The sequence below is a fragment of the Sinocyclocheilus grahami genome, unplaced genomic scaffold (assembly GCF_001515645.1).
Source record: "Sinocyclocheilus grahami isolate Dianchi unplaced genomic scaffold, SAMN03320097.WGS_v1.1 scaffold217.1, whole genome shotgun sequence".
Taxonomy (NCBI): Eukaryota; Metazoa; Chordata; class Actinopteri; order Cypriniformes; family Cyprinidae; genus Sinocyclocheilus; species Sinocyclocheilus grahami.
The window spans coordinates 881,953-895,880 of record NW_015505396.1 but is presented as its reverse complement, the minus strand read 5'-3'; the positions used below and the strand labels follow the sequence as shown (position 1 = coordinate 895,880).

Here is a 13,928-nt window from a genome sequence, read left to right as displayed (position 1 = left end):
TTATAAATACTTACCTGTGTTTGCCAGTTTCTGTGTATGAGAGACTAGTAGACTAATGGTGTGTGTGTGCACCCACATCCCCACAGCAGGGAATTACAGAGGAGGAATGAGGTGTGTGTGTGTGTGTGTGTAAGTGCTGTGCTAACCAACAGGAACATCAGGCAAACTAGAGCCTTCCTCTGCCTCCCTGATGCACTGGGTTTTTGGCTAAGCTTGCTGTACGCTTACCCTTCAGGAGTTCTAACAAACAGGCTGTAGATCGAGCTTCCCTCACAGCTGAGAGCTGGGTGTTATGCTCCCTCAGCTAGGTAACTTACAGCTAGTCATTCCAGCATTATACCATAGATTGAGATGATGACTTCTCAAACATATTGTTCTTGGGATGCACCATTTCCATCTATGGGCTGCTCCTTCAGAGTACCACGAGGGCGCCTTAGAACGGTATCTTTAAAATCCATGTTATGGTAAGTGTGCACGCGAAGTCCATGTGCACTTTCTAAAATCCACACTGTGGTAAGTTGGCACATTAAGCTTTTTGCGTTCTTTCTAAAATCCTGTATGGTAGGGGCTACGTGCGGCGGCTTCGTGACCTTTCTTTGAGTCGGTTAGGCCCCGGTTCCACCTTGGGCACCACTCCACCTATGTATCCTCAGGATACCTACTTTAACAGGGTGTTGCTACTAGGGGTCTGTTGAGACAGTTCCTTCAGCATATGCAGAGCATGCGGTAGCCCCTGGGTGACAGGCCAGGACCTAGTACGATTCTAGGCACTTGGTCGTATCCCCTTAAAGGAATCTATTCCTGATTCCAAGCTCTACCCCGGGCCCAGGAGTTATGGCCCTAACAGGTAGGTTTTTTGGGGTAGGTAGCTTAGGCCTTTGGCCGTAGGGGATAATGTCACTGACAGCCATCTAACGTCCCAGGGGCAACTCCCTTAAAGTTTTTGGTAGAGTTGGTACTTAGTGCTCGCCTGTGGTTTGGCATGCACTCCCCTCAGCATGGTGGCGTGGGTATACCGTTACCCATAGCGACCCCTAGAGGACGCAGTTCGAAGTTCCCTTGAAAGGGAATGTCTCAGGTTATGTATGTAACCATGGTTCCCTGAGTAGGGAACGAGACACTGCATCCTCTAGTTTTCCTGCCATGCTTCGGACGCAAGCTTCAGGCGAAGAAGCGGATGACGTGTTCTCCCGGCGCCTAATTAAACTATAGTCGCACCGGTAGTGATGTCATAGGCTGTCGCCGGCCAACATGTTGTTGGTGTTTTTTGAATGTATGCTTCAGACACAGGTCAAGTTGAGGCGTTCCCCATAGCGACCCCTAGAAGACGCAGTGTCTTGTTCCCTATTCAGGGAACCATGGTTAAATACGTAACCTGAGACGGTCTTTGTCTAGTGAAACGATCAGTCATTTTCTAAAAAAAATTTAATTTATATAATTTTTTACCACAAATGCTCATCTTGCACTAGCTCGACTTCACACATTACGTAATTACCGATGTCGGACGATTTTGAAGTTGGAGGAGAAAATTAGATGGAGTTTTTCACCTTACCATTTTGAGCCAGAGTACACAGATGAAGAGCTACCAATGTGTGACCTTTCCAACGTGATTATGTAATTTGTGAAGTCGTAGATGCACATCGCAGAGCAAGTGCAAGTAGTGTTGTCTATCAGAACAGCTGCCAATTGCTTCAGATATGCTGTAGGAGGGAATCAGCCTCTCACTCTTCTTTCCAAAACTGTCCACGGTGGTTTGGTAATATTCAAGTCAGATGATTGAACTGGCCAAGAAAGATGCTAAAGTTAATTTTTTGTGCTCCATCTGTCCAGGTTTTAAGTTCATGACCCCATCTTTTTGCGTTTAGCATTGTTATCCATGAGTAAAGTTTTAAAAGTTGCAGTTTCATAGATGTTGGCTTTGTGAAACTCTCCATGGTCATGTTTTTGTGGAGACAGGGACTTCAAGGTAAATATTTTAGTTTGCTGTCACTTTGCAGCAATAGTTCTGAGTTGTGTGAACACAATCCTTCTACTGTAAGAGTTTGACTATCTTCAAACCCATTTTCACCCATTATTGTTCTTTGTTGATGAAGTTTTACCATGCTCTGTGTATCTAGTCAAAATTCTAAAGACTGTTGGGCTACCATGATTTGCCGATTTTGGAAGTCTGACAAGTCACACATTTCTCTCATGGCTTGTACTAAACACAACTTATACTACACTGATTTTAAGCTAGAGAATATAGACAGCGAAAATATTTTATAAATCATAACATTTGTTTTTTATTTATTCATTTAATTTCACTGTAGCCTACACAAATAATATTAAACCCTAATAATGGAGGTTTGTATTATTTTGTCCAACCCCTGTATGTATTTTATATAAATATACATGATAATATACAGTGGGTCCCAAAAAGTATTTGGACTCTTAAGTCACACTGTGTATAAATGTACAAATTATTAGTGCATAGTAGATGTACTTTAAATATATACTGTATACATAATGTGAAATGTTTCGTTTGAAAAGTTTTATGTGCTATGTTTCTGAATTTTGTCAAGTGAAGAGAACTCTTGCAGTTATCCTCTGCTAAGTGTGTAGGGAGCAGTGAACACAGTTTAGGAACCCTGTTAAGCAGAATGCAACCTATGTGTCCACAGCAGCACATGACATGCGTGTTCTAATGATCCGTTACAGGGGTCATATGATGCAATTTAAATTTTTCCTTTCTCTTTGGAGTGTTACAAGCTCTTGGTGCATAAAGAAGATCTGTAAAGTTGCAAAGACTAAAGTCTCAAATCCAAAGAGATATTCTTTATAAAAGTTAAGAGTTAACCACGCCTACCTAAAACGGCTCGTTCTAACACGCCCCCACATATCTACCTCACTATGTGGGAAGATTTGCATAACGCCGCCCAAATGTTCACGCAAAGAAAGAAGGCGTAACTTTTATTCTCACTGTAGTATTGTTGTCGCTGCCGCCATGCCGTGGAGAGACTGTGTGCTTCGTTGTGAAAGCGAAACTACTTTGTTTGGTCTTCCAAAAGAGGATGATATCCGCTTTGTCATGCCTAGAGCTGATCTGTGCTGGTCGCTGAGGGAATACATTAACTTAGTGCTGTGGATTGCCGGATCGGCTTTCACCGTGGACGAAGCCTGGGGTCGTCACATATGGTTGCCGCTCCTTCGTCGAATCCGCCGGGCACGCTGTTCTCGACCCCGCTGCCTCAGTTCACTCTAGCCCGGCCTCAGCTCACTCTATCCTGGCCTCAGCTCACACTAGTCTGCAGTGTTTTTCGTTGTGAATGCCTCGTTTGATGTGGAAAATAATGTGTTTTTTAAACTTTAAACCGCATAAACACATTTCATTACACCAAATACACAAAATAATGTTCTTTTTAGCAGCATCATATGACCACTTTAATGTAGCATCGATCCTATAAATTTCACAAAATCAAATGGCATTTATATTTGATCTGTCAGGCTCCAACAAGATTATGCTCAATACTAGTTGCATGTGCAACAGGTCGAGCATGCTATTATATGGAAGAAAATTAATGCTAAATGTCTTTGAAAAAAAAGCATGTTGAATTGCAATAACTGAAAAAAATAATGCATTTAATTAATGCCTTGTATTTCCAGGGCTTTCATTTTTAGGTCCTGCAATTTAACATAGTTGTTTATTTAAACTGTGAATATTTAAATTCAAAATATTTAACACACATTTTCATAATTAAAAATTCAATAATTCATATTCACCTTCTAGAATTCACTTCCCAACTATTCAATCTGTTCAAAAATACAATGTAATATTCGACAGGCAAATTTCGGTGCATTTTATTTCACTTTCCAAATTCGCTTCCACAAATTCAGTGATTCAAATTCAGCAGAAAATACGGCATTTCACATCCGGGAGCTGCAGGAATAGCAGTAGAGCGCTGATGCATGATCTCCAGCTGCCTTCAGCCTCTCACCAGCAGGCGGTGCAAGCGGCTGTTGATGAAGACCAAAACAACCGGTAGCGCAAGTCATTCATTCACAAAAACTGATTTGCAGAAATAGAGCAAGCGGTGAGTAGAAGTTATGATTATCAGGGCCAGTATCAATATGCGGAAAAGCTGATTGTGTTTATGTTTAACTCAACATCTTCTCTGTTCCTCGTTTCCCCGTGTAGACTACATGTAAGCAGCTTTCTCTACCACAAAGGAGATTATAATGCTATTTTACCCAACGCTAAAGTACAGAACTAACATTACATCTGAGGAAGACATATATTGCTTTCGGTTGCTTAGTTTCCGTAACTTTGTAAGTTTGTATCATGGCTTGTGTGACACTGAGCTGTAATACTGGGGTTGCCCTCATACGTCACACTCCAGGATTCCCCCAGGACGCCCACCTCAATTAACTAATACAGTGATATATAGGCTACAGTGAAGTGATAAATACAGTGAAGACCTCAGATCTCGGAATACACTTTATTGATGATGCGAACTATATAGACTTCAGTTAAGCAGATATGAACGATTGCTAGGTTTCAGCTGTTTCCGTCAAAAATGTTACAAAAAAAGGCTTCACGCGGCTAAGTGGGCTCACACAATAATAGCTATTAAAAGACCAAACTCATAGTAACGTTACACCTCGATGACGATGCAAACTATATACAGGCAGATGAAATATGAACGCAACTTACGCAATGCGCAAAACTGCACGTTAAACATATTTCACATAAAGAAGACACTTAACGCGGTTTATCCTCAAGTCATAATAAATTATCAAATTCGCCATCTAATGAATAAAGTATACTATGAATAGTTAAGCAAATGAGCCCACAACTCGCAAAGTTTCACCAAACCATTTTTCTCCTATAGAATAGTGTTGGGTCGTTCTTGAACGATTTTTTCATTTTGAACGAATCTTTAATGCGACTCGGGAGGAACGAGTCGTCTCGGGGAGTGATTCGTTCAGTCGCGCATGCGCAACATCCTATAGGTTCTGTACTGGAATTAGTCAAGTAGTTCACCTGGTTCGAGTCTTCGGGCTTTTCCGAGTCGTTCGTTCATCACGTGACAGCCCCATAAACCCAAACCCGAAGACTTGTCAGATAAGAGGTGAGGTGAGCTAATCATAGACTGAAGACCCAGGTAAACAATGAATTAATATTTTCTGTTTCTTATAGCAGTTTTGTGTTGTTTGTAGTGTGATCAACGTTTGCGTAAGTAGTAACGTTAATATTAGGGAAGTAACACGTAACATTTTAATTATATTTTGGTAAAATTAACGAAATGACTCGAAAAAAGATTAGTTCATTTTGCTGAACGAGACTCAAAGGTCCGAGTCGGTAAAATGATCCGAACTTCCCATCACTACTACAGAAAACCAAGCGCGGTAAAGCTAGTTTTAGGTTTGATTTTGGCTGTATATTCGCTGATGCTGCTTTAGGCACCGTCTGCAAACTTACCTCACAGTAAAAAACGAAGTCCATTAATTAATTCAAATCAATGTTTACAGTAAATGCCTAGAGGGCAAACTGACTAAATATATATTGCTAATAACTCACGTTAGACAATACTTTCCCTAAGTATGTACACAAATATTTTTTTAAGAAAACAATCACAAGTAATTCGCCAAAAAGGGTTTTTCATGTTCCAAATGTTGTAGTATGTTCCTAGTGACCAGACTGGCTTACTACAGTTGAAATTTTGCTGTACATACAGTATATAATTATTCTTAAGAAATTACTGTAATTTACCTAAAGGTTTTTTTTTTTTAATGTTCCAAATGTTGTAATACGTTCCTAGTGACTAGACTAGGGTTGGGCATCGTTTGGGGGTTTTTTTTATACCGGTGCCAAATCGATACTTTTATAACGGTTCCGGTGTCTAAACGGTGCCTGAACCAATACTTATTAAAAATATATATAAAAATATAAAAATTCCCCCAAAAATTATGGATTGGCTATTAGCACTATAAACACATGAGATCGGTTTCATTCATACTGGAAGCCAGAGGGCGCCCTCACACAGAAAATCCACATATCCAGTCACAGAAGTAGCGGAACTCATGACCGTCCAGGAAATCCCTTATATGGACAAAGGCATTGCTATTCTAGCTGTAACTAGGGATGGGTACCGAAACTCGGTATTTAATCAGTCCCGGGGCTAAATTATGAAAGACCGGGGTATCGATAATCTCTGACGTTAACGGTTCCGCTATCGGTACTGGAGAAATTAAGAAAACACACATACATTTATTGTGTCAATATATTGTCTTAAAGTGACAGACTGGCGCTTGGGCCATCAAAATGCAAATCTGCTCTTAATCTGAATAACGTTATAGCTTTAATAAGCATTAATCTATCAATACATACACTGAAAACTATGCAGTGTTCATTTACATTTGATTACTTTTAGATTTATTTTGTAGGCTATTACTTACCTAAACAGTAATGTTAGTAGAACTTCATGGAAGACTTAAAGCACTGTTTATTTCATTTAATTTGTATATTTGTTTTATTGTATTTGTCAGTTTATTTTACTTTGTTTCTTTGTTCATGTTCTTACTGTATCTTATCTTATGTATAAAACACTAAAAATGCCTGTACACTGGTGCATTTACAAATTGATGTTTTATATTCATTTCATTAAATATTTATTTTACATTTCAGAATATAAATCAATGTTAATTCAGCTCTTAATTTGTCATATATATATATATATATATATAAATAAAACAAAAAGTACCGATAAGAATTCCGTTAAAATACCGAATCGATAAGCAGTATCGGTAAGAGTAGTAATACCGTTAAAGCCTTAACGATACCCATCCCTAGCTGTAACTGAGTAAACCGAACATATAAACATTTTGAATGATAAAACAAAGACAATAAACACTCGACTGCTACAATATAGTTTATCTGTGTTATTCAAGCCATCTCTGGTATTTCATAATAATTAAGTATATTTATAATCCATTGCTAATCAATGTATTCTTTTTAAAGTAGCCTATGGAACATATTTTCTGCCTCATTCTGTGACAAGAATGCAGGAATGAATGAATGTTGCATTTATATAGAGCTTTATTGTGTATTGTTGTACACCCAAAGCGCTTTACAATCATATGGGGGGGTCTCTCCTCAACCACCACCAGTGTGCAGCATCCACTTGGATGATGCGACGGCAGCCACAAGACAGCGGCGCCAGTGCGCTCACCACACACCAGCTACAGGTGAAGAGGAGAGAGAGTCATATGCCAATCAAGTGGTTCAATCAAGAAGCCAAATCAGATCACAAAAGGAAGCATTTGACTGGTGTTGTGGAGTAAAAAGGTAATAATGTTCTCTTTTCTTGGACAACAGGTTTCGAAATGTGAATACAAGCGATGTTTAGCTTTAGGCATTTTAATTTAAGCATATTTAGCTTAGTTAGCGGAAGGCTACCTGCTGCCATCAGAGCAAGTGTAATTACTACATTCACGTGCTCCTCGGATGCTCTCATTTACTGAGTTGGGCTTTTAAGTCGGAATGTGAAAACAACATGGACACTCTCCTTACTACAAAGATTTGTTGGATTTGTATTATTAGAGCTTTCCAACTTGAGTTCACGTGCATTTTCTCAGTCTGGAAATTCTTTTTCACGTGCGGTGCCGGTGATGATGCTTCTTACGTCCGTTTCAGAGAACCAGGGGACAAATATTTAAATCGATCACTCAGGCATGGCACCGAAATGAGGCACCGAAATCTGCGTTCTGATTCGGTTCTAGTACATACCGGTTACATAGGTACCAGTGCCATATTGGTACCGGGTTTCGGTACCCAAACCTAGACTAGACTTAATTACTATAGGTACAATTTTGCTAATATCATCCTTACTGTACATAGAGTAGATCAATATGTTATACTACAACCTTTGGAACATGAAAAAAACCCTTTTGGGGACTTACAGTTTGTTTTTTTTGTTTTTTTTATAATTGTGAACGGTACATACAGTAAGTGAGATATTGGCAAAATTTCCCATGAAGTAAGTCAGTCTTGTAACTAACAACATACTACAACCTTTGTAACATGAAAAAAAACTTTTGGTTAATTACTGTAGTTTTGTTTTTAAAATAAATTTGTATACTGTACATACCGTAAGGGCGATATTGGCAAAATATAACCTGTAATAAGTCAATCTTATATCTAGCAATGTACTACAACTGTTGGAACATGATTTTTTTTTTAATGAAAATAATTGTGTACTATATGGAGGGAGTTATTGGCAAAATATCACCTGTAGTAAATCACTATGAGTAATAAAGGATTTACAGTTTGAAAGTGTGTTATTTTAAATGTTAAAAGTTATTTCTAATAAAATACATTGGACGTTTTAACCCAGTCGGTGAAATTGTCAGAGGGTCCCTTGGGTGCGATAGCGCGTCAAAGCTTTCTACGGTTTAAATTTGCTGCTACAATACACATAGGCGGTTAGGTTTTTAAATCTTTTTTTTTTACGTTGATATAAAGTGGTTGCATATTGTTAAACTAATCACTATTGGTAGTGATATCTTTGTGACTGTCGACTCTGTAAATCAGTGGCAAGGGAAAGCGAATGTACTGTGAATATCGAACCTAAAACTAACTGTATGGTGCTAGAAAAGCGATTAGAAATAAAATGCAGCGAGTTGCATTGCCTCATTTGCTTACCTGTAGTTGGTTCCCCCGCCTGCTGGTGAGAGACTGAAGGCAGCTGGAGATCATGCATCAGCGCTCTACTGCTATTCCTGCAGCTCCCGGATGTGAAATGCCGAATTTTTCTGCTGAATTTGTAGAAGCGAATTTGGAACGTGAAATAAAATCGACCGAAATTTACCTGTCGAATATTATACATCGTATTTTTAAACAGATTGAATATTTGGCAAGTGAATTCTAGAAGGTGAATGGGAAATATTGAATTTTTAATTATGAAAAGGTGTGTGAAATATTTTGAATTGAAATATTCACAGCATAAATAAACAACTATGTTAAATTTCAGCACCTAAAAATTCAAGCACTGTTAATTCAATGCATTATTTTTTTCAGCAATTCAGCATGCTTTTTTGTTTCAAAGACATTTGTCATTAATTTTCTTCCATACTAGTCTTTTGAGGAACATTTGAAATTATGGAATAAAATATATTTGGTTTTCTTAGGATATATTGTTCTCCGTCTCCATAGGCGTAATGGTTTTTATACTGTACAAACTGTATTTTCTATTGCCCTACACCTAAACCTACCCCACACAGAAAACTTTGTGCATTTTTAGATAAGTTTTTAAGCCTTTTGAATTACACGGACACAGGAAGTGTCCTCATAAACCACCTTCATATTGTAATACCTGTGTCATACCCATGTCATTATACAAATTTGTGTCCTCATAAACCACCCAAACCAGTGCACACACAAACAAACACACATACACATACACACACACACACACACACACACACACAATGTCACAAAGTTTTTTTGCTTGCACATTTAATTCTATCTTAATTTGTCTTGTGTTCCACATCTATACTGCAGCTGTTTTCCCATGCATCAAAGCTTAACTTCCCAGGGACTGTGATGAATTTAAACATGCAGTACATTTTTCACCTTACAAAGTAAATGCTTTATAGAACATTTATTGCACTCCAGGGATGATCTCCCTGAGCATAATTCAAAATGTATTAGTTACTACATGATTTAAACGTCCTTATTAATGCATCTGGAACATTAAAAATACTTTTCAGCAATTATAGAATGATTTACAGAGGGTGGTTCAACAGTGACTTTCATCAAAGAATTTTCCAGAGTCCAAAGAAGTTACACATAAAACTGTAGTCTGTAGTTTTACAAAGAAAGTGTGTGGGTGCAAGAGAGGGAGTTACCTTAACCATATTTTGGGGTAAATTTGTACTCAGAAGTGAGCTAAATCTGACAAAACCTAATTTTGAGGATATCCTCATTTCTAAATCTGTACAAGTAAATTAAGTTTTATGGTAACACTTTAGTTTGGGAACCAGTTCTCACTATTAACTAGCATGCATATTAACATAGTGGCTGTTTATTAGTACTTATAAAGCACATATTGATGCCTTATTCTGCATATTCTAGATTCCTTAAGCCTACCCAATACCAAAACTTGACAACTACAATTAACAAGCAGAAAATTAAGAGTTTACTGAGGCAAAAGTTAATAGCTAGTTAATAGTGAAAAGTAGTCCAGAAACTAAAGTGTGAACATATAACTGCATCTTTTGCACATCATGATCTTTCCAGTTCTCCACTAGTGACAAGGCCAATACAAATCATATACCTGGCCCAAGGCTTTCAGATCAACACTCTTATTGGCAAAACTGAGGATCTTCAACTGTTTTTGAATTTCTCTGTGTAGTGTTGTCGTCCATAATGATCAGTGGAAGTTATTTAGCATTACTTCATTGTACCCTTGCTGATTTATTTTTGTTTTTATTTGTATTTATTTATTGCTTGTGATAAACCTCATTTTGTGGTGATCAGAAACAATAGACCAAATGTAAATGCAAACTAAATGCAAATGCAAAATAAAAAAATATATATATAATTTAAAAAAAAACAATCTAGCCTTCCTTGAGCCTATTCCAAAAATAATTAGGCTAATATAGTAAGTTTGTGATCCTGATTCAAACAGTAGATAGCGACAAGTGACTGTCACCACGAGTGTGTCACTGAATCAGTCATTCATCCAATTTGTTAAAAAACTCGAAACAGCTGTCTTTATGAGCAGGGCCGGATTTACCTCTTTTCATGACAAAACACATTTTTGGGCCCCCCTTCCCTATTAATATAATAGGCCTAATATTACCACCCGAGCAAACAAAAATATTTCTTAATCAGCGGAAACGTTACAGTGTTTTCTATCGCAATATCGAATGTAGTTCTTAATTTGTTTGAGAACTGAGAAAGACTATTCCATTAATAGGCGCAGCGTCGTGGCCACATAACCACTTCGGGGGCCTCATTTATAAAATGTGCGTACGCACAGATTTGATCTTGTGTGCGTATGCTAAAATCCACGGCAACGTTCATATTTATAAAAACGGTCTTTGACGTGGAAGTACTTACCGCGACGTCAGGGTCTGAGCAGGCGTACGCACTTTTCCTTGTGGCAAAGTCGGAGTAGTGCAACTATTTGAACATCTAAGCTGCAATAATAATAAAAGCGGTGTACGTGCAAGCACTGAATTCATCATAAACAACAAAGATGCAGTGTAAGAGATTAATTGTGCAGTGCAGTGTAGTCAGATTTTTGTGAGATTAAACTGACCTTTTTAGTAGCCTAATGTTGAGAGTTCTCTACTCGTTCTCCGTACACGGTTTATTCCATGTTTTTTTTTACAAGAGAACTTGCGAAGTCTTGATTTACTACTAATGCGTAAAATAGAAAAAAATGCATAAACGCATCCCCGACTGTTTTGTCTGTGTAGCCTATAAGAATAGGCCTATGCCGTGCAATAACAGTTTTATATTCTAATCAATAACATTGTTAACTGTTTTTTAGTTGTCATAGCAAGTGATTTTAAAAGTAGGATGGCTCACTTTTTATAAGATGACTGAAAATTTTACTTGAATTCGTAGTTTATTCTTACATTTGGAAACCTAATTGTTTGAGAATTACTATAATTATTATTATTTCTGTTACTTCTAGAAGTAGTCATTTTGATAATAGTCAATTGAAAAAAAATATAACAACACAGTTTGTCCACAGAAAAATTACACATTATTAAATAAAAAGCGTCCCCGAACCTCTACCTCCGCGAGCAGGACCTCAATTACAGATTCAGTAAAGTTTTTTTCTTTGTGCTCGTCATTCGCAAACATAGAAATTCGGATATTGGCGTGTGCTCTTTTCAAAAAACAACTTAAAAGAAACATTTTGTGGATTGTGATTAGTAAACAAGTAAAAGCTGTTGAAATAAAACTACGATAAACTTGTTTACCGCTATTAGCCTTACACATTATGATAAGAAACACGGTTTTTATGGTGCTTCCCAATGACTGTATCTATCTTTGCATTCTTTGTTTGTTTTTTCGTTTTATATTCTTACTCACCAAAGCATGAGTTGACGAACCCGTACCACATGCACCCGTGTTTCCCCACCAGCCACCGACCGCGGATACTGGCCGCGAAGCTGAGCGTGGTGCCGAACAGACAAACGAGCATGTCGCTCACACTGATGTTGAGCAGAAGCATGTTCACAGGAGTCCGCAGGGTCTTGAATTTACAAAACAGAACGAGGACGATGAAATTGTTCAGGATCCCGAATATCAGAATAGATCCCAAAATAACTGCGACCACATTATGTCCCGTCCGTGACATTTTCTCAGCCGGAGTGTCGCTCCAATCGTCATCTAACGCAGACACCAAGTCCTCATCCGTGCCGTTCGAAATGTAACTGAAATTAGCTTCTTCAGAAAACATCTTTCCTTAACACTAATCAGCTGAAGTTACTTTTATTGCATGCTTGATGCACGGAGGAAATTCTTTCGGAGCTTCCCCACACCTCAGCGTGGACCATGCCATTCACGGGAAGTTCTGTGAAGAGTCTCAATTCATGCTTCATCTAATGCTGTGGTCAAATTCTCGCAAATGTCTTCACAGCGCGAGAATACAGTTGCAGGGCTCAGCAGCCCAAATAAAAAGCCTCCCAGTCAATCACAAACACATTTAAGCTTGTAGGTTAAGCTGATCATTTGTTGGTCATTTCCGAAGATGCAGTCGCAAAGTGTGCTATAAATTCACACCTGCCACTACTGCCGCTACTAAATTTAAAGCACAGGTCAACACAAAAATGGAACAGTTTTGCAGACTCTCAAACTGTACAGGTGATCTACAGAGTCAAAATCTCACCGACAGAGGTCGAACAAAGGAGGCTCGTCTTATCTTGACATGATGCTGAGTAAATAATAGATATGCAAAAGTAACGGTAACCAAGAGGCATCCTACTTGAGACAAATTCAGCTTTTCCTGCTGCTGGTGCGTTCATTGGCGAGGCTCTTGAATCTCGAGTTTGCCTCCTCTTCAGAACACTTGAGAGCGGAAGAGCGCATACTGTATGTGTGTGGAAACAAACCTTGATACGGAGAGGACTACAATAAGTGACGTAGACACTCCATAAATGATCATCATGTGTAATGCTTTACGTTCTACATACATTTACATTTATTCATTTAGCAGACACTTTTAGCAGGAACATAAAATTTATTGGACTTTACAGTTAATGAGATATAGCCCTTGTGACAAAGTGACAAACAGCCCAGTTTCCTCTTACTAAAAAACAACAACAAAATCTGCAATTAACAGGGGGCCAGTAACTCGTTCCCCACACACCCCTCGCGATAGCATTTACATTTATTCATTTAGCAGACACTTTTAGCAGGAACATAAAATTTATTGGACTTTACAGTTAATGAGATATAGCCCTTGTGACAAAGTGACAAACAGCCCAGTTTCCTCTTACTAAAAAACAACAACAAAAACAGTTCTGCAATTAACAGGGGGCCAGTAACTCGTTCCCCACACACCCCTCGCGATACCAGCTCTGCCATCCCAGCTGTCCCACTCTGTTTTTATGCATGTATGTATGTATTTATTTTGTGCAGCTTTTACAAACATATATGTAAATAAGTTATTGAAGTTCCTTCTTAAACTGTACAACTTTGGAGCCTCTTGATATTCTTCAGACAAGGAAAGATGGATTCTGACTCAAGTTTTGTGACCTTGTCTAGCCATTTTACCATGTGCCAAATACTTTAATGCATGGATTTATGCTCAGCATGACCCTGTCTGTTTAGTCATGCTCTGGCGTTTTTTTTTTCATACATAAGGCTACGATGTTTTACTGAAGGCCTGTAAATTCATTATGCATTGATTATCCTTGTTATGTGTCTT

General features: G+C 38.3%; 1 protein-coding gene across 1 annotated transcript in view; it reads right to left on the bottom strand.

The window, feature by feature from the left end:
* tmtops2a (teleost multiple tissue opsin 2a) overlaps positions 1 to 12,868 on the bottom strand; it is a 35,986-nt gene extending 23,118 nt beyond the window's left edge. Inside the window, exon 1 of the mRNA XM_016287013.1 lies at positions 12,089 to 12,868. Within this exon, the coding sequence (XP_016142499.1) occupies positions 12,089 to 12,458 (370 nt within the window). The 5' untranslated portion in view covers positions 12,459 to 12,868. The remainder of the gene's footprint in view (positions 1 to 12,088) is intronic.
* Between the last annotated feature and the right edge of the window lie 1,060 nt (positions 12,869 to 13,928).